The sequence below is a fragment of the Thyridium curvatum genome (assembly GCF_004353045.1).
Source record: "Thyridium curvatum strain D216 chromosome Unknown NODE_66_length_249765_cov_79.631338, whole genome shotgun sequence".
In the NCBI taxonomy this organism is placed as follows: domain Eukaryota; kingdom Fungi; phylum Ascomycota; class Sordariomycetes; order Thyridiales; family Thyridiaceae; genus Thyridium; species Thyridium curvatum.
The window spans coordinates 36,482-60,626 of NW_022156821.1; the positions used below are offsets into that span (position 1 = coordinate 36,482).

General features: G+C 55.1%; 10 protein-coding genes across 10 annotated transcripts; 5 read left to right on the forward strand and 5 right to left on the reverse strand.

The window, feature by feature from the left end:
• Nucleotides 1–234: 234 nt before the first annotated feature.
• On the forward strand, nt 235–1,272 carry E0L32_009242 (uncharacterized protein; the record flags this gene model as incomplete). The annotated part of the gene is made up of 1 exon (XM_031144185.1): nt 235–1,272. The coding sequence occupies one exon, from the start codon at nt 235–237 to the stop codon at nt 1,270–1,272; it is 1,038 nt and encodes a 345-aa protein (XP_030991210.1).
• A 637-nt stretch (nt 1,273–1,909) lies between these two features.
• E0L32_009243 (uncharacterized protein) lies at nt 1,910–3,746 on the reverse strand (the record flags this gene model as incomplete). Its single annotated transcript, XM_031144186.1, has 6 exons — nt 1,910–2,791; nt 2,847–3,024; nt 3,080–3,233; nt 3,297–3,395; nt 3,449–3,512; nt 3,567–3,746. The coding sequence occupies 6 exons, from the start codon at nt 3,744–3,746 to the stop codon at nt 1,910–1,912; spliced, it is 1,557 nt and encodes a 518-aa protein (XP_030991211.1).
• Nucleotides 3,747–4,917: 1,171 nt separating this feature from the next.
• On the reverse strand, nt 4,918–5,220 carry E0L32_009244 (uncharacterized protein; the record flags this gene model as incomplete). Its single annotated transcript, XM_031144187.1, has 1 exon — nt 4,918–5,220. One exon carries the CDS (start codon nt 5,218–5,220, stop codon nt 4,918–4,920), a length of 303 nt encoding a protein of 100 aa, XP_030991212.1.
• Nucleotides 5,221–6,410: 1,190 nt separating this feature from the next.
• E0L32_009245 (uncharacterized protein) lies at nt 6,411–7,803 on the reverse strand (the record flags this gene model as incomplete). The annotated part of the gene is made up of 5 exons (XM_031144189.1): nt 6,411–6,808; nt 6,913–6,977; nt 7,044–7,161; nt 7,217–7,583; nt 7,648–7,803. The coding sequence occupies 5 exons, from the start codon at nt 7,801–7,803 to the stop codon at nt 6,411–6,413; spliced, it is 1,104 nt and encodes a 367-aa protein (XP_030991213.1).
• A 2,859-nt stretch (nt 7,804–10,662) lies between these two features.
• Nucleotides 10,663–11,971, forward strand: E0L32_009246 (uncharacterized protein; the record flags this gene model as incomplete). The annotated part of the gene is made up of 3 exons (XM_031144190.1): nt 10,663–10,954; nt 11,021–11,150; nt 11,209–11,971. 3 exons carry the CDS (start codon nt 10,663–10,665, stop codon nt 11,969–11,971), a joined length of 1,185 nt encoding a protein of 394 aa, XP_030991214.1.
• A 1,058-nt stretch (nt 11,972–13,029) lies between these two features.
• E0L32_009247 (uncharacterized protein) lies at nt 13,030–13,980 on the reverse strand (the record flags this gene model as incomplete). The annotated part of the gene is made up of 1 exon (XM_031144191.1): nt 13,030–13,980. One exon carries the CDS (start codon nt 13,978–13,980, stop codon nt 13,030–13,032), a length of 951 nt encoding a protein of 316 aa, XP_030991215.1.
• Nucleotides 13,981–15,979: 1,999 nt separating this feature from the next.
• Nucleotides 15,980–16,457, forward strand: E0L32_009248 (uncharacterized protein; the record flags this gene model as incomplete). The annotated part of the gene is made up of 2 exons (XM_031144192.1): nt 15,980–16,261; nt 16,314–16,457. The coding sequence occupies 2 exons, from the start codon at nt 15,980–15,982 to the stop codon at nt 16,455–16,457; spliced, it is 426 nt and encodes a 141-aa protein (XP_030991216.1).
• Nucleotides 16,458–16,695: 238 nt separating this feature from the next.
• Nucleotides 16,696–18,612, reverse strand: E0L32_009249 (uncharacterized protein; the record flags this gene model as incomplete). The annotated part of the gene is made up of 5 exons (XM_031144193.1): nt 16,696–17,473; nt 17,530–17,635; nt 17,697–17,844; nt 17,909–18,152; nt 18,257–18,612. 5 exons carry the CDS (start codon nt 18,610–18,612, stop codon nt 16,696–16,698), a joined length of 1,632 nt encoding a protein of 543 aa, XP_030991217.1.
• Nucleotides 18,613–19,967: 1,355 nt separating this feature from the next.
• Nucleotides 19,968–21,514, forward strand: E0L32_009250 (uncharacterized protein; the record flags this gene model as incomplete). Its single annotated transcript, XM_031144194.1, has 9 exons — nt 19,968–20,081; nt 20,145–20,179; nt 20,247–20,332; nt 20,393–20,439; nt 20,492–20,618; nt 20,681–20,718; nt 20,775–20,950; nt 21,008–21,427; nt 21,487–21,514. The coding sequence occupies 9 exons, from the start codon at nt 19,968–19,970 to the stop codon at nt 21,512–21,514; spliced, it is 1,071 nt and encodes a 356-aa protein (XP_030991218.1).
• Nucleotides 21,515–22,089: 575 nt separating this feature from the next.
• E0L32_009251 (uncharacterized protein) lies at nt 22,090–23,167 on the forward strand (the record flags this gene model as incomplete). The annotated part of the gene is made up of 4 exons (XM_031144195.1): nt 22,090–22,129; nt 22,193–22,232; nt 22,463–22,839; nt 22,938–23,167. 4 exons carry the CDS (start codon nt 22,090–22,092, stop codon nt 23,165–23,167), a joined length of 687 nt encoding a protein of 228 aa, XP_030991219.1.
• Between the last annotated feature and the right edge of the window lie 978 nt (nt 23,168–24,145).

Below are 24,145 nucleotides of genomic sequence, written 5' to 3' on the forward strand. Positions count from 1 at the left end.
ACGCGAAGAGCCGAGCTTTCCAATCACCGTCCCGTAGCTTACGACAACACAAACCTTGTGGTACGGCATCCCACCTTTCCCTCGATGGCGCCATCATTAATAAGGCCGGTATATATAAACCCAGCACAAGGTGAAGCTGCGATCCTTGTGTGCTTGGCTGCAACACGCACGCACAGCATATACCTCACCACACACAGGACGTAAAACCATCAATTTCTATCGATTTTCGTATCCATGGCCGCCACGCAGAAAGCCCTTGTCGTCACCGCCCCCGGCAAGCTGGTCCAGGTCGACGACTGGCCCGTCCCCGAGCCGGGCGCGGACGAGGTGCAGGTCAAGGTCTCGGTCGCCGGGATCAACCCGCACGACGAAAAGGCCCGCGACTGGCTCCTCTTCATCCAGGACGACCTCCCCGCCGTCGTGACCAACGACGTCGTCGGGACGGTTACCAAGCTCGGCCCCGGCGTCACCGGCCTTGCCGTCGGCGACCGCGTAGTCTACCAGCCGGGCTTCACGCCCGGGTCGCGCCAGAACGGCCTGCAGGAGTACGCCGTGGCGGATACGTTCGCGCTGGCCAAGATCCCGGACTCGGTCACCGACGACGAGGCCGCCACCCTGCCGACCAACATCATCGCGCCCCTAGTCGCCCTCTTCGAGACGCTGCAGATCCCGGCGCCGTGGTCGCCGGCCGCCAGGGACTTTGACTACGCCGGCACTTCGCTCCTCGTCGTCGGCGGCGGCACCAACTGCGGCCGCTTCGGCGTGCAGCTGGCCAAGCTCGCGGGAATCGGGCGCATCGTCGTGGTCGGCGGCGACGAGAAGGAGCTGAAGTCCTACGGCGCCACGCACGTCATCGACCGGCATGCCGGGTACGACACCATCCTGTCCCGCATCCGCGACGTGGTAGGAGACGACCTGTTGTATGCATTTGACACCATCAACCCAGTCGAGGGCCTACCGCTCGGGCTCAACGCCCTCTCGAGCCACAAGAAGGGCGCTCTGGCGCGCCTGTTGCCGCGCGGCGACGTGGATGCGTCCAAGGTTGTGGGGAAGAAGGCAGGATATGATGTGCGCGGTGTGTTTGGCAGTTCGCACCAGTACCCCGAGCTGGCCAAGGGCTTCTGGGCCAGGGTGCCGGAGTACCTGGAGAGCGGACAGATCAAGCCGTTGGGTTACGTCGTGAAGGAGGGGCTCCGGGCGGAGAATGTCAACGAGGTGATGGACGCGTATAGGGACGGGAAGCGGGTTACCAAGACGCATATCCATCTGTAAGAGAGTGAATAATGAGAATAATAGTCCATATTCCAAAGCCATCTCATAATTACCTCCATTTCCATATTGAATGCAGAAGCTGATGGCAGTTTCTTGGTCCCATCAGGAGATACCACAACAGTAGCAACCCATCTCCTTACTCAAGAACGCATAAGGGCTATCACACTGCCTCAGCCCGATGGGCTTGATGGATTAATAAGTGCTTCTGCTAGCAGCTCGTCGCTCAATCTGAGCATCCCTCGCCAAGTCAGGTCTCGTTCGCAGCGTGAATCTACCCTCTGCAATCTGCGATTGTGACAAGGATGGACCGGATCCCTGTCTCCGGCGGAGTTGACTCCAACTCAATGCGGGACCGGTTGCAAGCAACCGGTCACCAACTTCACACATTCGCTCCTGTAGGACTACCGCGCCACGGGCTGAGCTTATTCCTCTTGTGATAGGTGAAGTTGGATAGACGCTGACGTTGAATTGCATTGATTAACCAATAGCACAACACGCTGGGCTCCCAAGGGCCCGTAGTACTCCAAGACTTTTATAGAACAGACAGTTCACCCTGTCGGGACTGATCATCCGGGTAGCCCAGCTTCGCACTGGAGTATGGACAATTCCCTGCAGCTGCGAGCCATCTCCTGCAGTCTTACAGAGCGTACTTGTAGAGAGGACTCCGGTCACCCATCCGCTCAAGCTCCTCATCCGTGTACCTGGCCCGCACCTCCACCTCCGTCAGCTTCTCGTTCCTCCTGTTGCTCCTGAGAAGCAGGTACTCGAGCAGCAGGGCGGCGATCAGCCCCGCCGCCGCAAAGGCAAGAGAGTTGCCGAACCCGGTCGGGTACTCGGGCGCCTCGTCCTCCTTGTAGATGTACGAGCCGATCACGCCGCCGACGTTGCCCATGGCCACGAGGTAGGCGATGCTGACGGCGCGCTTCGTCGGCCCGGCCTGGTTGGCCACGTTCCACGCGTTGACGCCGGGAAAGATGGGGTACATGCCCAGGCAGGCGAGGCAGACGCCAAAGTAGCACACGCCGATGTTGTGCTGGATGTCGCCCGCCTTGACGAAGAGCACGGCGAAGGCGACGACGACGCACGCCTGCGGCCCCAGGATGAAGGGCATCCGCCAGACGTACCGGTCCGCGAACAGGGACAGCACGTAGCCCGAGACGGCGCCGCAGGCGTAGGGCGGGATGGTCAGCAGCTGCGCCGTGGCCGAGGCGAAGCCCATCGACCTGACGATGCTGGGCATGGTGAACTTCATGGCGTAGTTGGGCACCATGTTGGACCACTGCGCCAGCACGAGCAGGTAGACCTTCCAGTCGCGCAGGACGGCCCAGAGCACCGACCGGTCGAGGCTCTTCTCGCGGTAGTCCTCGGGCCGCGCGGCGCGGCGTGCGACCTGCCGCAGCTCGAGGTAGCGGACCTCGTCCGGCGTGAGCCACGCGCTGGACAGGGCGGGCGAGTCGACGAGGACGAGGAGGCAGACGAAGGCCATGAACACGGTGGCGAGGCCCTCCACGATGAAGATCTGGAATATTCCGCTTTAGCTACGCACAATGTTCGAGGCGAGTCTTGACACGCACCCATCTCCAGCCCTCGTAACCGGCAATGCCGTTCATCTTGGCGATGCCGAACGCCAGAAGCCCGGAGAACGCGCCGCCAGTGGCTGCGGAGGTGTAGATCAGAGCAATTCGAGTCTGCACCTCGTCTGGGACGTACCACTTGGAGACCAGAAGGATCGCTCCGGGGAAGAAGCCGGCTCTAGAGAGCAGGTTAGTTTATGACACGGTCTTAGTTGGTCGCCGTCGAAGCTTACTCGAAGAGCCCAAGGAGGAATCGTACGGCGCACAGGGTAGAGAAGTTTGTCACGAAGCCCGTGCAGACCATGATCACTCCCCACAGAAAAACAATCAGGGCGATGTATTGGGAGGGCTTTTTGAACTTGTTCAAGATCAGGTTGCTAGGAATTTCTGGGCATGTCCAGTCAGCATTGTAACGGCCACATAAGGCCCGAATGTTCGAGGAGTACTGACCGGCTAGGATGTAAGGTATGAAGAAGATCGACAAGGCAATGTTGTACTGATTACCCGTCATGTGGAGGCTGGGTAGCAACCCTTCAATCTTTGCATTGCCTAAAGCCTCATGGTCAGTACTAGCGATATTCTCACCATTGCACTCAACGCACCGATGTTTGTCTTGTCCAAGTACGAGATAAGGAACAAGAAGAGCAGCATGGGGATCAAACGCCACTGTGAATGTCAGTTACAAGTATCCTTCCAGCGAAAGGAAACGCATCAACACACGTCAACCTTGCGGACGACCTTCTTGCGGGCTTGCTCCGAGAAGTTGGCCAGGAATTCGAGTTCCTCCTGCCCGAGTGCTCCAAAGGTTGGCAGGTCCTTGGCCTTATCCATAACATCAACCGCTTCAGCCGCGAGTGTCTCGACATCTGCCTTCTCCTGGGACGTCCTGGGAACGGCCATGGTCAAGTACAGTTGGAGTGAACAATTCGGGTGGTCTCTGCGGCGGCTGTTGCTTACTGCTCCCAAACCACAGGCAAACTGCATATCTGCCCCTCCCTTTATATCCACGTCGTGCCGGGAGTGGCTGAACCAACCCCGAAAAGCCGGTAAAACCGGGGTATGGGGTTGCGGGGAGAAGTGCCAGTCGTCATTCGAACTGCATGAAGGCTCTTGCGCTGTCATTGAAATCGAGTCCAAGAAGGCCCCATTTGACAGCTTCTACCCAGTGCATTCTTGGTAAAGTCTTGTGTGGAGCCGGATGCTTGCTGCCGGGCCCATATGGGCGAACCTCCTCTGCTCATTTCCGGTTTGAGCCCGGCCACGAGAGGGATCTGCAAGATATTGAAATGTTGGCAAGAACACCACTTGAGGAAGTTTGTCCTCCTCCTTCAAGTCACAAAAGACAGCAGTGCGAAGGACATATTATACCAGGACCCAAGCTGTCATTGTACTGTGAAAGGCATGATATCTAACCCCCGAACTCATTTGTCCGTGAATAACACCATGTCTTTGCCCTTGCGACACCCGACGCGATCAAAGACCGAAAGGCCACCGAGAAACCTAGATCCTTCCTAGCTGGTATATGAAAGCCGGCCTCTCCTCCAAACATCCTTCTTGATAAGAACCCAAACCCCATCCTGAACGACAAGTACAGCAAATATGCGTCAAGTCAAACCCCCGTTCCATTCCGTTTGGTCCTCCTATGCCTCCGCCTTGCACGACGAAAGATCCGGGCCTCAAAAGGCGGGTTTGCCACGGTGGTAGGGGCTGAGCGATGGGCTGAAACCCAGCGGATGATATCTGGGTGCAATTGCACTTCCAAGGGCGGATTGAGAGCCGTCTGTACAGGCTTGGTCGATACGGTGTTGGCAAGAGGCATAGCTGCTGCCTGAGAGTGCGCGCTCGCGGTGCTTGCGGATCCCTTTGGTCGTATTGTCAGGGCTTGTGAGTTGAAGCTCAGCGTCTTCGCCCGCGCCGGCAGTTTGTTTTCTTTGCTATAGATCTCGTTGGCGAAATCAGATGCAAGATCACTGCAGATGTATTCCAGAGCTTCCGCGATCGTCTCCGAGTATCGGATCCTGTGTATTCGGCCCACCGAGATGGTAGGCAGGATCTTCGATCCCGGGCGATTCTATCCCCTGGGTTCGAGATTCTGGAGCTCATCGAGGCACAGCGCGGCGAGGCAGGCGATGACGAAGTCGCCAGCATTGGCCGACTCGGCATATTGATCAATGAAGAGATTTTTGCACAGGCGCCATTGGAAGTGCAGATACGTCTCCTTGCTGGGTTTGTTGGCTGAGAGCTGTTCTCCTTGGCTCTTGGTGTAGCTGGCGATCTCAGCGAGCGACTCGACGATTTTGGCTTCCGTCATGAAGGAATCACCTTTAAATGAAGCCCATTCGTACAGGTATTGTGTGAATTTGTCTGCATCCATGACTGCAAGCTGGAAGATGGTGATGTTGATCTGAGTATCAGAAGGTGATTGAGGCTGATGGAGCAAGGTGCCTCTGCAGGGGGGAGGACTTTCGAATTGAGGTTGGTTTTTTTCTTCTTTTCTTTCGTGGAATGAGGAGGGAGAGAGGGAGGGAAGGAGAGCACTGATCTTTTCAAATCATTCTCGAGCGTGCTTTTATGCCCAGGAATTCTGATTAGGTCTGTAGCTCCTATTGTGCGCAGTTTGTGCGCAGTTTATTTGGAAGCCATTGTGTGATGGCTCGCTCCAGAGGTGGCTGCTTTTTGGTACCGACGGCTGCCGCCAAAGGTGGCGAAGGATTGATATCTGGATAAGAGTGGCAGGCACCTGTCAACCGGCTGATTCACCCAGAGGAAAGACCTGACCCGCTAATCCCTGTGAAGGGAACTGTTAGGTTGAGCCTCACGAAGTCACCAAACCATCATCTCAGTTTCATCTGAACTAACGGTAGTTAGATCTAAAATCAAGGGAATCAAACGTCACTACGAAGGATGGACTCTTTCGATGCTCACCTCCGCACCGCAGTGTTGTGAATCATTAGGCCGGTCCCCTTGCAGTCAAACTTTGTGGTCCGTCCCTCTTTTTAAGCCTTTCGTAGTAGTGAGCATGATCTTCGTGATATCACTGTTCTTGACCGCAGTGGATACTAAGAGCGGCACAGTGGCGCCTGCCCTGCACGGACGTCCGGGATGAGATTCGGCGTGGTGGTCCACAAGGCTGCGGCGCAGAATCTTGAAATGCGCCGATATTTGGCGAGCCAGCTGCCCTTCGTTTACGGAATGCTATTGGCGGCGACTGAGGGACACCATACAGGGGCAGACTCTGGCCGCAACGGACATGATGTAGGTGTCTCAGTGTAGCCACGTCAGATAGCAGCTAGTTGCTACTCGAGGTAACAAGCCAAGCCAGTCAGTCTTCATGTCCCACAAAGGAGTGACTGACTGCCTCTCAGATATTCCGGCATGTGTCCTTTCGGTTCCAGTCTGGTATCTTCTCATAAGAAACTTCTATATTACTCAAACCCCCTCATCATCCTCCTTCAACAAAAGATCAAAGAAAGGCATTGTTCCCGCACTGGGTATTTGGTGATACAAGACGAGTCCACTTCTCCTCAAATCTTACAAGCATGGAACCGACCCGACCCAGCCTCCTTATTTGGCATAAGCCCCGTAGCTGATAGAGACCTCGTCCGTCCTCCTGATGCCCCCGCCGATGATGCCCTGGGCCTTGGCGTCGCGCAGGATGCTCTCGTCGCTGGCGTTGTCGCCCGAGTACGTGGCGACGGCGTGGGCGTGGTGCGTCGGCCCGGCCTTGACGCCCGCCTCGGCGGCGGCCGTCGAGCCGAGGCCGTACTTGTTGTGCGCGACGCTGTTGTTGCCGTACATGGGCAGCTTGTAGGAGCCGTTGCCGCCGCCGCCGCCCGAGGAGCTGTCGCCCTTGCTGCCGTAGCGGAAGCGCACGTACAGGGGCCGCAGGACGGGGATCGAGGAGCACATGATGGTGACGGTGCTCTCGGTGGCGGACCAGATAAGCATGGGGACTGTGTCGTCTGTTTGAACAGAATCGAGGGAAAGAGGTCAGTTCGTGGGATTGGTCAATCAGGGGTAGAGAGGCAGGCAGAGGGCGGATGGGCGAATAGGGGGGTGAACATACAGATGTACTCTTGCGCGTTGAGCCCGTTGAGGGCGACTGTTCGAACGATACCGCAGACGCCGGCGCTGTGCAGACATAGGTTAGGAAGGGTCTAGGGATGCAATGAATGTTGTGATAAGGATGACACCTACAACACACCGAGGCTCAGGCCGCAGGCGACCGTGATCTTCTCCTTGCGCTTCATGTTGAGACCCCAGACGACGAACCAAGGAAGGATAGCGAAGGCAAAGTCGGCGATGACGAACCAGCCTGCGTCCATGTCAGTTCTGTCTCGTAGCACCACACTCGTCATTTGAGCACCTACAGCCAACCGTCATGCCGATCGGGGAGAAGTTGAATGCGCAGTGGCCGGGGACGTTGTCGTTCCAGGACTTCTCGACGGGCGTGCAACGGGCGACGACGGTGATGGCGGCAAAGAGCGTGATGAATACGGTCCCGGCGATGAAGGCCCAGATGAAACCGATCTGGATCTTGCTGCGGACGATGCGCAGAAGGAAGATGCCCACAGCGCACTTTCCAACGCCAATGACCAAGATGCCGGCGACCTGGCTAAACACCTCCCACTTGACGGCCGTGAAGTAGACCTCCATATCCCCAACATCGGCAAAGAGCCGGCCGAGGCCGTAGTTTGATGCCACATGGACGAGGGCAGTGTAGATGATTTGAAGGACCTGCGGTGTTGGATCAGCCAATAGGATCCAACCAGTATGCCTGATGATGTAAGGGGTGTCCTACCAGAGCGAGAAGAACCAGGTAGTCATCCGGACCGACAGAGTTCAAGATGACTTTGCGGGTGTAGATTCTCAAGGCGACAAAGACGAAGAAGACGACAACCTCAACCCAGAGGACCGCGTTGGTCATGGGTCCGAGGCCACCATAGTACTGGCTCATCCTGGAACCGTTGACTAGGTATCTTGGACTCTGTGCTCGAGATGCTGAACAGGCGGTGCGTATTCTGCGTATTAAAAGCACGAAGGAATTGAACGCGCAAAGCAACCCACATCCAACATCAGCACTTCCTCACCGAACAGTCGATGTAAGAAGGACCTGGGAAGTGTTATTTTAAACTCGGCAGTGGCGAAGAGCTGGGGGCCTTGTCTTGTCCATAGAGTGTGTGTGCCACTTTCTGCTGCACACTTGTCAGAGTCCCCTTTCTTGGCCGTCAGAAATCAGTGCTATCTCCGAGCATGCATGCCCACCAAGCATTGCTGATCTGGCTCAGCAGGGGGCAATGTGTGCGAAGATACGCCCGATACGCCCTCCTTCCTCAACTCAATCAGTCGGCTCGCCGAGTCAGGGCACGAACGGCCGCATAACCGGGGCTGGGACTTGAGCCTCCAGACCATGCAGAGGGAGAGCACAGATTTTCAGAGCCCCAGTCTCGTGAAACTCACCACCCATGAGGACGGTCACATCGGCAGTGCAGATAATGAAAGCCACAAGAGCTAAGCGTGCAAAAATACCGAATACCTCTTGGAGATCCCTGAAGGAATCTTCACAGGGCGAGGTGACAAACAATGCCAGATCCTGGTTCGGTAGTCAGGGGTCGACGGCTCGCTTCCGCACGGGGTGCCTGACGCGAAGGTCTTCCGATTGGACACTCTGTGGACCAGAAGAATGACGGACGCTGCTTATCCCCTCAAAGGGGTGGGAATCAGTGGGAATCATCCGCCCGAGCTTGTGATCCATTCATCTTCAGAGTTCCAGGTGCAGGGACGTGCGCATCTGCGGGTCCCTTTGGTGGGACAGGTTGATATTTCCACGCTTGAAAGGATATACCTGAGGCTTAGGCAGTGAGTGAGGGCCCGAGGAGGATCTCAGCCGCTCGAGGTCATCTTTGCTTTCGGTGAAGAATGACACGCTGTTGTGCCACACACCCCAGCAGCAGGTGCGTGTTCGCGGCAACGTCGAGAAAAGCGCGCATGAAACAGAGAAAGCTGAGCCGAGCTGTCACAGTGATCAGCATCCTACTCTCCAGTAGCTTCGACGCTTGTCGATGTTAGTGTACCGGTTTCAACGGCCCGTACCTTGTACTTACGAAGGAGTATTAACCTCAATGCCCCAGCGCTGGTGGCCAGGCTCGCCAGGTACCTAGTAGTGGCTCGAGCCCAGTGGACCCCGAATTACTTCCGCTTATTCCCCGCCACAGCCCTTCCACCTATTCGCAGGCCATGTCAAAGCCTGTTTGTTCCTTGAAGGGGCTCCACTTGAATGCAGGTGTTCTTCAATGCAGAAAAGCCCTCGTGTGATTGTGCTCTGCAGCGCTACCTGGGTGCTGCTTATCTTGATCTGGACAGCTCGGCTGGGGCCGGCGGATTGGACTCCCGGGGATGACGCTGGGGCCTGAAGAGCGCCACTGCTCGAAGGAGGGGTGTAAGTTCGCCTGCTTCTGCTCTTCAAATTCGATATCCAAATCTACACAAGGCCAGCTGGTGTTACACGAAACCGTTGGCGTCCATATCCGCTGCCAGCCTCAATCAGGTGAGGATGTGGGTAAGATGAAACGATCCATCCAGAGTCTGATGTGATGAGCAAGAGGTACGTCGCAGTAGCTGCAGACCAAAAGTTGCCCAACACATGCACTAAACCTTTTCTCTTTTTCTCATGAACGCTAAGGGTCCTGCTAAGTCTCAGGGGGGTCCCATATCCAGTCAGCAGAGAATACGACATAACTAAGGTAGGTTTAGTGATGATCTACTTTACTTGTAGGTGCATGTATGATTTGGGGGCAGGCAGTAGGTACCTTTGTAGCGCATGGTGGAAGATCAACACGAACTTCCCACCAAGCTGGGACTTTGACTTGTATGCAGTAAGCACAGGACGAGTGTCCACGTGGTAATCACTCGCATGTGTGCAGATAGACGCGCTCGCATGCTCCAATGCAAGAGCAACATCAGGCCGGATTCTCACCCATCCACGACCCGGATCATCGCAAAGATTGCACTGCACTGCTCTGGTGTGACCCTTCGTCAGGCCTGAAGCTCCATATGGATGCGTACAGGATGCTCCGTCCGTGGCCCAGGGGGCAAGACTGGGGCTGTCTGCACGTCTGCATTCGTACTTGTACTTGTATATCTCCACTCATCAGCGTGTACGCAATCAGTCTAAAGTTATTCCACTTTGCCCCAAAAACTTGTGGGCTCTTTCGCAAGCTGCCCCATCGCGGGTTGAATCCGACGACCTCTCCAGACCGACCCCAATATGACATGCAAATCATTGCCGCGTAAAATCCCGAACGTCCCAGTGCTTCGTGGGTGAACATCGTTGCCTCTCCTTGGCGATAGCTGCTCGCCTGAGCGCCTCGACAGGTTAGCGAGGTAACATAAAACCATCATAATACTGGATATCCCAGCTCCAAGCCCCCTCTTATCAACCCACCTGGCTTGCCAACCATTGACTAAACCAACCACGGGCAGGCTCCAGGGGCCGTCTTACCCCCATCGATTGACCTGTCACATGCCGGTTCACGTCTTTCCTGGCCTAACTGGGCCATGGTACCAAAACAACTCAAGGGTTCTTCGTCTCGGTCAACCATGCGGGCGGGCAGCGCACGTTTTCACCACGGAGCATGCTCCACAACCACGTTGGAGCGGTCCCGGGGGCGGTGTGGTCCATGATCGATGTATAAATCTGACTGCGGAGAGCCCTTGAGCTCTCCAGACGACGGCGTGCCATCCTACAACTTGAGCTTGTCTAATCCACACTGCTCTTAGCACTCCCTGTACTCCCAAGACCTTTTAACTAGCTACCATGGCTTCAAAAGACATCATCTCGGTGCTCGACGGCGTCAGCCATGCTTCGTTTAACGACGAGACCGAGCGGCTCCGTGTCCGTGCAGCTGCCCGTCGGTTGCTCGCGCGGGTAGAGTCTCCTTATGAGAGAGCTTGGGGCTTCTGCTTCGAGCACCCCGTTGTCTCTGCCGCCCTTCAGACCTGCATCGACCTTGGCCTCTGGAAGGCCTGGACCAGCGAGGGTGGTGCCGAGAAGTCGCTTGATGAGCTTCTGAAGCTATGCAAGACTGAGGTTGAGCCGAACTTGCTGCGTATGCATCTCCCTCCCCGTCGTATCTGATCGCGCTCGATGCTTACACTTCCTTTCGAATCAATAGGCCGCTTGTTCCGCCTCATGGCTGCTTTCAACGTCGTCGAGGAGACGGGCGTAGACAAGTTCAAGCCTACCCCGTTCTCGCTTGCCATTGGCGACGAGAGCACCAAAGTCCGCGCATCACTCGAAGCTGCGTAAGCGTCTTGCATGAATACCACCCTTGAAGTGTCCACAGGCTGACACGCATCACAGTAAGAACCAATACATTCTCTGCGGCCTCAACCTGCCCAAGTACCTCTCCCAGATCGGGTACAAGGAGCCCACGGCGCCAGAGAACAACAACCACTCGGGCGCCGACCCGGACGGGCTCAACTTCTTCGGCCGCCTGCAGAAGAGCCCCGACTACTACGAGGCCTTCACGGGCCACATGGAGGCCTGGACGGCGTGGAAGACGCCCTGGACCAAGCTCTACGACCCGAGCAAGCTGCTCGAGGGCGCCAGGCTCGACGAGGGCGCCCCGCTCGTCGTCGACCTCGGCGGCAACACGGGCATCGACATCTCGCACGTGCTGGCGGCGAAGCCCGACCTGCCCGCCGGCGCCCTGGTGCTGCAGGACCTGCCCGAGATCATCGCGCGGGCCCGCGTGGACCCCAAGATCACGGCCGTGGCGCACGACTTCTTCCTGCCGCAGCCCGTCAAGGGCGGCCGCGCGTACTTTATGCACGCCGTGCTGCACGACTGGCCCGACGCCAAGGCCGCGGAGCTGCTGGCCAACACGCGCGACGCCATGGCCAAGGGCTACTCCAAGCTGTTCGTGTACGACATCGTGCTGCCGCCGACGGGCGCGAGCATCAGCCAGACGACCATGGACGTCAACATGATGTCGCTGCTGTCGGCGTCGGAGCGCACCAAGGAGCAGTGGGAGAAGCTGCTGACGGGCGCCGGCTTCAAGATCGTCAACTACTGGCCTGACCCGCAGGAGTACGAGATGCTGATCGAGGCCGAGATTGCTTGAGATTAGCGCAGGGTGTATGGTGGAAGGTCAATGCCGCGTTTCAGGATAGACCAGCGTCTGGAAGGAGAAATAGATAGCCATTTGGGATAGACAATGGACATCATTTGCGCATTGGCTAAGTCTGGTTGCTGAGAAGAAAATCTCACTCAATAGCAACAGCGACAAGAATTGTGTAGAGCTCACGACTGAGCACATGTTCCAATTCTTCACGATGCTCCGGCGTTGAAATAACCTTGGATCGTCTTGTTAGCGCTTCCTTGGGCCTACCTCTGAAACGCTCCATTCTGGCCCCATCCAGGGATCTTCAGGATCCGAAAACACCCCCACTGCCCTCGACACGCGGCCAGTAAATCCGGCGAGGCTCCCGTTCTTAAGACGTTGAAGAAGAAAGCAGGCAGACACAGTCAACCTTATGAGCCTGTTGAGACAAGGAGCTAGCTTAAAAGATATCTATGAAAATTGCGCTTTGTCATTTAGTCATGTTTTTCAACAAAGGCAATCAGAACATCCCGGCTTTCCTTGAACTCCTTGAAGTTGCATCGGCTTTGACAGCTTCAGGTCTGAGAGCTCTCCGGTCTCAACCTTTCAGACTGCACATTTCATCGGAAGCATAAACTATCAAAGAGAGTTTTGGGACAAGGAGGATCAATTCTAAAAATTACACTGTCTATGGAGCGTTATGTAGACTATTTCCGACAACTCCATGAAATTGCTAGGCACGGCCTGCTCCATGATTCCCTCTTGTCTCCTGCGAATCGCGTGCAAAACAGTAGTAGTCCCGCAACTGGCCCTCGAGGAAGATCCATGTCTTCTTCCTCTCTAGCTCGCATTGATGACCCTTTTTGGTCACAGTCCGCTTGGACTGTGATAGTTGCTCGAACGCCCCAACGCCCCAACGCAGTCCCATGTGAAATCCCTTTTCACCTCTGATCAAAACAACCGATGTATCTTTGTCTGGTGGTTCCATCCCGCGATCCCATCGTCGTCCGATGAAATTGCCTCCCAGATGGTAAGGTTTTTGGTTGGCTAGAAGATGGTGTTGACAAGCATGCATTGTCTTAGAACGGCTGATCAGTCACCATCCAATCACGGAATTGCCGAATGGCAAAACGAACATTGGGACGTGCCTTTCGCAGTCCCGGCAGCCAGATCTCCTCCCTTCGGTCATGCTGGGGAGTCCATGCGAGGAAGCGGACACTGACGTTCACTGGGGCAACAGGAACAGGCAGCATGTCGTCGAAGGCGCTCAGAAGAAAGACGCACGACTTCCAGAAGGTCAGAACCGTCTCCTTGGGCTTGTAGAGCGGGGACCAGGGGTCTCCGCTCTCGTTGATGTGGATGCCGCGGCGCGTCTTGCTGGGGAAGTGCTGCTGGTCCGGGAACCAGCCGAGCAGGGGGTGCTCCGTCGAGAAGCAGACGGACTCCAAGTCGGGGAAGTATCTGCAGATGATGGCGATGCTGTAGAACAGTTGCTGGACGCGTAACTTCTCTCGAACGTAGCACGACGACTGGTAGATGTTGTTCAATACTTTGGTGCGGGGGACGTGGAAGAGTCCGAAGTCGTCAATGTCGAAACAGATCTTCTTGATGTTCCAAATATGCTCAGGCTCGGGAGGCTCCCAGTCGTGGTCATGAAGAACAGGCCGTAGCAAGAGGTCGAGAATGCGCTCCGTAGGACCGAAGCGAAGAACGGCCGTCTTGGGATCGATATATATGACGCCACCGTGGACCTTGAGAGGAGTGGATCCTTCCTTGAGCGCCTCACGCCTGGCAGCCTTGCAGACAGCGAGATGAGCGGCCTTCTCTCTCAGTCGCTCCGTGCTCTCGAAGCCGTTGCGAAGATGCATCTCCATCACAAGCTCCGTTCCGCCATCGAGATCCGGGCGGTCATGGATAACCAGCTCGACGTCGATGATGTCTCTGGTTTCGGTCCTGGCTCGGGCGAGTTTGAGGACCTGGAGTTTCAGCTCGGAGGGCAGGTCGCCAGCGTTGGTTGGCTCGGTTGCCATGATGGGCTTCGGTATTGCTATTGCTCACGGAAGGGCGAGGATGGCAAGACCGAAATTGAGTCTTGGGTTGATGGAGTTGTTGTGACTCTGTGCACAAAGTCAGAAATCTCTTTTTGTGGGTTGAAGGGGCAAAGGCAGCTTGTGTGGTGGTGCTGTTGGAGACGAGGCTCGCAGCCGCGGGTCCCTCAGAGTGCTATGAGTCACCTACCAGCCAGGCTATCGACAATTTGAAGAGCTAAACAGTGGCAGGGCATCCAGCCCCAATAGATCCAATGGCCTTTCAGATGATCTGTGCAAAGATCTTGTCAAAGGGCCTTTGCATCCATGGATGAAACTCCTCAGGCAAGAGCTATACTTTGATAGCATCGAAGAAGACAACGCAACGGACACTTCCAAAGGAGCTTTCCATTAGAATCATTGTTTTTGAGGCTTCAGATCTCTCCGTTTGCCCTCAACACAACAACCTCGAGCTTCCACTACCTTTATGCAGTCCAAATATCTCGATGCTCAATCACTGACTCCGATCATTTGTGGTAGTGTTGCTTCCCAGCTCCAAGTACGTACGGCCGTATGTCTGCTCATACCGGAAGCTAAACTCCTCCCAGGCCCGGAAAAAGCTCTGTTGCAATGGCGTTCTCAGCGAGGACAGAGTTTGGACCGGATCTCAACGTCATTGAGTGAGAGTGAAGAGGTCGAGATTGTTCGACCCGATCTGTTCCATACGTGAATCTTCCTCCTTCAACACACTCTCTACCCATTCTTATACTTTTTGAGAAAAGACAAGAACACTCTTGGGTCCCCCTGCTTTGTATGAGACTGTATGTATAAATGACCGCGTTAACCAAGACACGAGCCGCCCCGTCCTCTGGCCAAGCCCTGGCAGCTCGCCAACCAAACCAACAAACCAAGCAAGGCTCCCATGTCGGTTTCTCAACACCTTTAGCTGGTATATCAAGCGATATTCGGATAGTTTAAGGAGCATCCGGGGTGCAGAACAGAAGGTCTTGTTTAATCCGTCTACAAACCCGTCATATGACAGCACTCCTCAAGCGTGATCTGTGAACTGTTTCAGTCCTGGTCCCAGCAGGCCTAGGTTGTGCAGGAGATGATACGCAGACTGTTGCGCTGACCAAGCGCGGTTCTAGCACAATCTCGCACGATCTCTTCAAGCGAGCAATCCTCGGCCTCATGCATAAGGACTAACCAACTTCAAGAGCTCCAGTCCGTCACAGAGTGAAGGAGTGGAAAACTAGCCTTGTATCTGCCAAGCTCGATCCTCCGCGAAGATTGTTCGGTTCCATCGTGCATAGAGCTTGCAAAATATCTTGAGACAGAGCACATGGCATTCTGCGTCCGGCTCTGCCGGCCTTTGCTTCGAGAGCATTTCCCGGCTACGGCAAACCAGCTACTCTGGTGTAGTGTATTACATGCCGAACAGCTCATGTACGTGTCACTCGACAGCTCGAGACTTCTACAAATATTTTCTTGACGGTCCTGAGGTTGCCGTCCCGGCATCCTGGGTCCGAACTTCCAGCAGGGCCTCCTGCTCTGGAGGTTTGCTATGGGGGTTTGCTCAGGAGGCGTCGCGCGTATGATTGGGAGGATCAGGTTCGTCGCCCGTTCGAATGAATCATGCACACCACCGGCCGATGACACGCCGTACAACCAGACTGGTGTTTCCCAATGACTGCTTGATCAGTAACACGAAGTCTACATGTCCATATAACATCGTCGCGTGCTTCAGGTACGCTGTCACAACAGTCCCATCAGTTCACGGCTCCCTAAACCCCATCACTCACGAACGAACATGCCTCGCTAACAGCATATGCTCACAGCTCTTGCGACGAACTATATAATTCCCGCACACGGGGCCGTACCTAAGGAAAATGCTCCAATCTTCGCATTCCTCTTCCCTACACTATCTCAAAAGCCAGACCACTATCGACATTTTTTCTTCTTTACGCAACCCTCATACGCTACCCCACTGCAGATGTTCAATATGTTCAAGAAGGCCAAGAAGAAGAAGAATAAGGGCAAGCAGCCCATCGAGCGGTCGTCTTTCACTAACCTGCCCATCGAGCGATCGTCGTTCACGACTGACCTGCCCATGGGGCGGGTGTCCACGGCCAACCTCGTCGAGCAGTCGGTCGAAGACAGTCGGGAAACGAAGGCGCTCAAGGAAAACATCTGGAGAGAGGAGTTCAAAACGAGAGACCTGAACAGGGAAAAGCTACAAAGGCTGCTCTGGCGGCGCTTTGGCGATGGGAACTTCACTATGAAAGTATGGTGTCCATGTCATTGATTTGGGCTGTCGCTGAACACTGCTATCACAGGACAAGGGGTCAAAGATCGTCGTCAAAACGCCCCAAAAGCTGATGCGTGTAGGTACTGCCTTTCTCTGGCGTTGTCGTTGCGAGTGGAGGCTGATAGTCGATGTTCAGAGCGAAGTTGCCTCCGTCTTCTACACAAAGGGGTAAAGGATCTGAGATTTGAGACACTGGCAGCGATGCGAATAATTTGTATGAAGCAAGACAACATCTCTTTTGGATATTATTACGGTACAGCAGGTTTTGGAGATCACCAGTGCCGACTTTGGATGCAGCGCCATTAGCGTTACTTGAATATTTGAAAGCAGGTAGGTCCAGATAGCGAAGATATTCTGTTAAATTTCGAAGTCAGAGATCTAATGCGTAGCTTTCCCCTAGATCTTGAAAATTAAAACACCCATCCCACGAGATTCTTCAGCTTCTCCCTCGTGCTCCTCTTCTCATCCACCTCAACACCCTCCACAACCTCGACAGTGTACACGTCCGTCACCAGGTCCATCTCCTCGAGCTTGACAACCTTGGTCCTCTTGATGAGCTTCCACGCGACGTACATGAGGATCATGACGGGGATCTCGATGTAGTAGCTGACAAAGTCGACGGCGCTGAACTTGGGGCTGAAGCAGCTCCAGCCCTGGATGAGGATGAGGAAGGCGTTGAGGAAGACCGAGGCCCAGGGTCCGTAGGGGTAGGTCCAGTTGCGGTAGCCGAGCAGGTGCGTCTTGCCCTGGGCCGCGAGCCCGCGGCGGAAGCGGATCGAGGCGATGCCGATGGACATCCAGCTGAGCTGGTTGGAGACGCCGACGATGTTCTGCAGCCAGCTCCACAGCTGGCCGCTGCCGATGTAGCTGGATCCGAAGCAGAGGCCGCCGACGGCGCCGGTGGCCAGGACTGCTATCCAGGGCACCTGTTGCTTGTTGAGACGCCCGAAGAATGAAGGTGCGTGGCCGTCGATGCCCATGGTGTAGAGCAGTCTGGCGCCGGCGAACAGGGCATGGTTGCCGGCGGACAGGATGCTGGTCAGGACAACGGCGTTGATGAAACTGCCCGCTGCCTTGGCGCCGACCGTCTGGAAGACGATGGTGAATGGCGAGGTGACGGTCGACTTGCTCGAGAGCTTGGGGTAGTTGTAGGGCACGTTGAGGCCGATCATCAGGGCCGTCATGATGCTATAGACAAGTCAGTGACGTGTGTTCCAGAGAATTCATTGTTGTGTGATACTTACTAGAAAATAAGGATACGCCAAAAGACGTTACGGACGACCTTGGGCAGGTTTTTGACTGGGTCCTTGGTCTCTCCCGCCGTGATGGCAATGGACTCGGTTCCGCCAACTGCGACAGTTTAGTATTCGAGCCCTCTGTGGCATACCCATATTTGAGGCAAGAGGCTTACAAGCAAACGCAGCGGTGACAAAGACACTGGCGAACCCTCCGATACCTCCCACAAATGGGGCGCCGGGCAACCGCCAGTACTCTCCCCCAATGTAGCGATGCTCCGGATTGACGCCACAGTTGGCGAGAATGCCCATAATGAAGAAGATCTATAGTCTTGTCAGTCTGCCTGTCCTTGTCCCCCATGATGGTATCCATGGCATGGGGACTTACGATAATCGTGATAATCTTCAACAAGCTCAGCCAGTACTGCAGCTCGCCGTAGAACCGCACAGCGATGAGGTTGCTCGCAACGAGGGGTATCCAGAAGATTAGGCTGAAGGCCCAGCCGGGAAAGTTTTCATTCCAGTACTGCAGGATGAGCTGCAGAGCAACGAGGTCAGACCCCGTCGAGACGGCGTCGTTGAACCAGTAGTTCCAGGTCAGAGCGAACCCAAAAGCATCGTCTACGAAACGGCTAGAATACTATCAGTCTTGCCTGTCCGTACGGGCGATGTCGATCGCCAGATCCGGTCGAGGTCCGTCGGACTGCCGGTCCAGACTATGAGGCGGGTTACTCACCCAGCAAAAGTGCAAAAGCTTCCGGCGACTGGGATAAATGTTGCCATCTCTCCGAGGCTGATCATGGTCACGTAGACGATCGCGCCGATGATGAGGTAGCAGATGAGCAGCGAGGCCGGTCCGCCGGTGGCGAGCGCCTTGCCCGTGCCGAGGAAGAGTCCGGTGCCGATGGTGCCTCCGATGGCAATCATCTGCACTTGGCGGTTCGACAGGCTGCGGCTCAAGCGATCTTCGACGGCTCTTTCCTCGAATTCGGGTCCATCATATTTCAAGGGGTCGGGGTTGGCCTGGCCCCCGCCGCCGATACCCTTCTCAGCATCTGCCGGTGTCGAGTGCACCTCCGTTCGGTCTGCCATGGTTCGGTGCTGCGCAGATAGCGTCTCTTCGTCTCGAACAAACTCTCTCTTAGAAGGCAAGAAGACTACGACGCACTGCGAGTCTTTGAGTTCCCATCCAAAGGCATAACAATAGGACGTTGGATAGGAAAGAAAAGATGTCAGGGCCTGGACCTCAGTTTATGTAAAGGCCCGAGATGACGGGCTCGGTGGCACTAATTCCTCATGGCAGGCGGCAGCAACCTTCCTGTAGCGGTTAGGCGCAGCGGCAATCCCACTGGAAGGCGGTGGTAGGGTCAGCAGTTGCTCCACTCGCCGCCTCTTGGCGCGGATGGCATCATCGTTAGCCTCCCAGCACGCAACGCTAGAAGGCGAAAAGTTCTTCGATGCCGCCGCGCCGACTTCCGTCTACGAGAAATTGTGGGCTGACCTTGGGATAGCCTCACTTGACAGCACTGTTAGTCAATCAGTCGGCCGTCTTGGTAAAAGCTTCGCTCCGGGATTCTTGGCGGCGTGCAGCGTCTTTGCTCATACCTAGGTGCCTGAGCTGCAAGCTCGGAGAGCACGGGCTTGAGAGTAGACTCGAAGTCAGCAGTCTGGGGCAAAGACATGCAACAAACCCAGTAGCTATTCTTTGGTAAAGGTATACGCATAGGCATCCCCATATCTCGGTGTCATAAGTCTGCGAGATCCATCAACGACATGGAGTGCGGGCTGACGGGTGCTTCCGTGAGTTCAGCCATACGGGTGTGGTCTTCAGCTCCCACAAGCCAACTCATGCCTCAGCAAATCCACAATTGTACATATTCTCTTGAAGACATAATTACAAGTACTTAGCCAAACAGAGCTCGCAATGCCCTCGAGGCGAGGTGTCTGACCCGGTACCATGGCACAAAATCCGGGGTCAGAGCTCCAAGGATACCCTTGCTCTGCAGGACCTACGACAATATCAGAGCAAACATCCCAAACCACGCCCAACCACTCTGGCCTACGTTCTCTCATCGACATGGGTAGGAAGCCTGCCCGTGATACTTTACAAGAATATCTCTATCTAATAGACTACACTTTTCACCTCTTTGCTTGCCTCTGCACCTCTGCGGCGATGTTTGCCATAAAGATCGGTTCGGGCTAGCCAATTCCGGCCATGCCCGAGCTCAATGTCACATATGTATGGGTATCAGGCCTCATTGGTTGGGCGCAGCATTGTTGCAGAAAAGGATCCATCCTTGGCAGCTGCTGGGGGGTCCTGGTTCACCTGCTACATAAATAATCTCGCGAGGAACAACATATCCTCGCTTCTTGCACAATCCCCTCCAAATCATTAGAACTGCCATTTGAGGAAGGTCAACTTGCGCAAGTATACTTGATCGTAAAGAATGGCCGAACAGAACCGACCGGTCGGTCCAACGACAACGTCGCCGGAGGAGCCGGCTCAGGGGCCAGAGGCGGCCTCGGTCATTTCTGCACAGTCTGTCGAGGTTGACGATGTTGTATGAGAGATCTGACCCCTATTCTGGAAGATCTGGTACGCTGACTTAGCGCTCGCGTTCAAGTTCGACGACAATGATTCTGCGATCGGCGAGTCTGTGTGAGTTGCGCACTGGGCAGTTATCTCGTCTGGAACTGGCCTTCTAACCCCTTTTCCTTTCCAACAGAGCGAGCTATTCCTCATCTCTCGCCGAGAGCGTGCAGAACTATCCCATGGAGCATGGCCGCCGCTATCATGCATACCGGTCTGGCAGTGAGTGTGGACGAGATCATCCCTCATATGGTCTTTAGCAGTCACTAACTCTAGAACTAGGGTATTCACGGCCAAATGATGAGGTCAGTTCCAAGTCATACGCTGTTGTATGTATCAGTCGCACGCTTCAAAAACTGACGCACTCGGCATACGCACTAGTTGGAGATGGATCGGCTCCTGTTGCTTCACGAGATCATGACCAAGATCACCGGAGGATTGTATCAAGCTCCGATTGAGAAGGAAAAGGTGCACAACATCCTTGATATTGGTACTGGGACTGGTATATGTGGGTGCTGTCTTAGATGTTGATCTTACTACTCCCTATCGCAACAGGCTAACTAGTACCAGGGGCTATCACGGTTGCCGAGGAGTTCGAGAATGCAACAGTAAGCACAACTTAGCAGTATCCTGTCAACAGAGAAGTATTTTAACACAGCTGCAGGTAATTGGCAATGACCTGAGTGCCAACATGCCCAACTTCATACCACCCAACGTCAAGTTTGAGGTTGACGACGTCGAGGAGGATTGGCTGTACGGCTTCAAATTTGACTGGATCTTCTGCAGGTATATGGCTGCTAGTATCCTTGATTGGCCCAAGTTGGTTGGCAACATCTACGGGTAAGTTGTCCTCGGACTGCGCGGTCCTCATGAGACGGTGGACTGAAGGGAATCCAGAAATCTGCGTCCAGGTGGTTGGGGCGAGTTCCAGGACTTCGATCTCCAGTACTACTCCGACGACGGTTCTCTCAAGCCCGACGACCCACTGCTCGTATGGATCTCCACGCTTCTCGATGCCGCTCGCTCCCTCGGGCGCGACCCGAACCCGGGGTCAAAACTCGAGGGCTGGGCCAGAGACGCCGGCTTCAAGAATATCGTGCACAAGCGACACAAGATCCCCATCGGGCCTTGGGCAAAGGACCCGCTGCTCAAGGAAGTGGGCGCGTGGAACTACATGCAGGTCAACGGCGGGCTGGAGGGTCTGTCGCTGAGACTGTACACCGGCGTGCTGGGGTGGACCCCCGAGCAGGTCACGGCGCTGCTCATAGATGTGCGGAAGAGCTTGAGGAATCCGCATGTCCATGCGATTCTTGATTTGTGGGTTCCCCTTCGCTTCCAGTCGCCTAGAGAGTAAGTATTCGCTAACACACATCCAGCCATGTGGTCTATGGTCAGAAGCCGTAAACTGGAGGAAGGAGGAGTGGGCGGGAGGATGACAAACACGACACACTGAAGGGGTTTCTGGGTCTAAGGAGGAGACTTTTCATTGCTATGAATCAGCGAGTATCATTTATTGGCATTGACTCTTGTTTGAGAGTCCAGAGTTAGGTAGATAGATATGCAGAAACGAATGAACATATCATCATGTCCAGCCACTCTCATGGTCTCCTTATCGATAAGCACCATGCAGGGACTCATCTCAACAGCCCCTCCCTCTGACCTCAAATGGTGGCGGGTGGGCCAAAGCAGTTGCTGCCTTAGGCGCCCACGTGCTAGGGTGCTGTGCTTTCTGTGGTGGTGCCTGAGAAATGGGCCAAATGGCACGGACTCGAAGTGGTGGAAAGGGAAAGTGGCGGGCAACACGCACACCAGACTGAGGTGGGTAGGTGGGGTTTCGAGCTCTCTGCCCGAGAAAAAAATTGGCCGCCTCTTGTGTGCAATCTTTTCTAAACAGACACGACATCCAACCAACTTCCCCATCAACCGTTACCGTATTCCTCGTCCATCCTCTTCAAGACGCCACAAAACCAACTGCAAACATGGGTTTCACTGATCTCCTCACCGACGCCGGCCTGTCCAGTAAGTCAATTTGCTCTCTCCGTCTGCCGCCCGCCTTGACCGCCTGCTAACTCATGCCCGCAGTCCTCAACAACTGGCTCGCGACCCGCTCCTACATCGTTGGGTATGCGCCCTCTCCCTCCCGAGTTTCTGCCCTGCCTTCTCCCCGTCTGCATTTCCAATGATGATATACCATGGTCCGTGTTGCTGAGCAGCCTCAAGACCTGCGCATGATTACACACCCCGCACATCGTTGCACTTCTGATCCAATTTGCCGTCTCTTTGATTGTCTCGTCACCGCCCCTCAAAATCGTGTGCGAAACCCCTCACTGACGGCGCAATCTCTTGGAACAGCTACACTCCCTCTCAGGCCGATGTCGCCACCTTCAAGGCCCTGAAGTCTGCCCCCGAGGCTGCCAAGTACCCCAATGCTGCCCGCTGGTACAAGCACATCGCCACCTACGAGGATGAGTTCTCCACCCTGGCTGGCGATGCCACCAAGCCCTACACCGTCTACGGCCCCGAGGCCGCCGAGGTCACCCTGAACCCCGCCAAGGCCCCCGCTGCCGAGGACGACGACGACGTCGACCTGTTCGGCTCTGACGACGAGGAGGAGGATGCTGAGGCTGCCCGCATCCGTGAGGAGCGCCTGGCCGAGTACCGCAAGAAGAAGGAGGCCAAGCCCAAGGCCGCCGCCAAGTCCATCGTCATCCTCGATGTCAAGCCCTGGGGTACGTCGCATCTCCCCGCGCTCCTCCGCCCAGAAGAAGCGGGATACCCGGTTTCTTGTGGACATGTTCAATGCATGTATGCTGACCTACAATCGCAGATGACGAGACCGACATGGTTGCCCTGGAGGCTGCCGTCCGCGGCATTGAGAAGGATGGTCTGGTCTGGGGTGCTTCCACGCTCGTTGCCGTTGGTTTCGGTATCAAGAAGCTGCAGATCAACCTGGTCATCGAGGACGAGAAGATCTCGGTCAGCGACCTCGAGGAGGAGATCCAGGGCTTCGAGGACTACGTCCAGTCCACCGACATTGCCGCCATGCAGAAGCTGTAAGGTGGTGGATGCGAGCAGGTGGAAGGGTGAATGGCGTGTTACGAAAATGGGAATGGAATTACCACGGAGCAAAAGTCCGCACGTCTCGGTCGGGTATTTTAGATTGCCTCAGGCTTAGATACGGATTGGCCTAAAAATAAACCGCCAAACGAGTAACGGAAACAAGCATTCCATGTGGTCCTGATATGGACGTAAAATTATTTGGTCTTTGCGATGACGAGGAGGGTCCATGTCGTCCATTTCGCTCCGGAGACTGATGGAAAATTTGAAACCCTTGATATGCAAGTTAGCCATTTGGGATACCTCCAATCATAGTCTAGTCTGCCCTCCTGGTTTATGCGACACAATGTGCTGGGCAGCTTGCTATCACCCAGTCTTGGGCCAATCACGCCTCGTTTCATGCCAGCCTTGTCCTGGCTTCAGCTGCAAAACCTCAATGATGTTGTCTACTTCGCTATGGAAGACTAGCTCACAAATGTATCGTCCCCTTTAGAATCAATCGCGTACTCTTTTAAGTGAATAGTGAAAACAAGGCTTGCAGTTCCGTAAATATGCTGGTTAGGGAAAAGGGGAAATACTCACCACCGCCTCTCTCAAGCGGCTCTCCAATATTTGTTAGACTGCCCGTCCACCAAATAAAACCTCTTTTCTTCAAAGGTAATCTCGAGATCCGTAAAATCAATTCGAATGCTCACAGCGGACTCCAACGCGTGTCGATTGCCAGGATTCCGACCCACTGCTGGCGTTCCTCTCGTTCCGGCTGCCAGTAAGCGCACCTCGAGAAGACCCAAATATCTCCAACAGACGAGAGCATCAGTGCTGATACCAGCAGCGTTCAGGCGTTCTGTATCATGTGGTCCTGCTATTTCCGCATACGGCCCTTGCGAGGCAGATGCCGAGCCGATGGTTAACCACATATCTCTAGACTCTAGAGGATGCTTTACCATGCAAGGGCTTTATTGATTGGATCTATCAAGC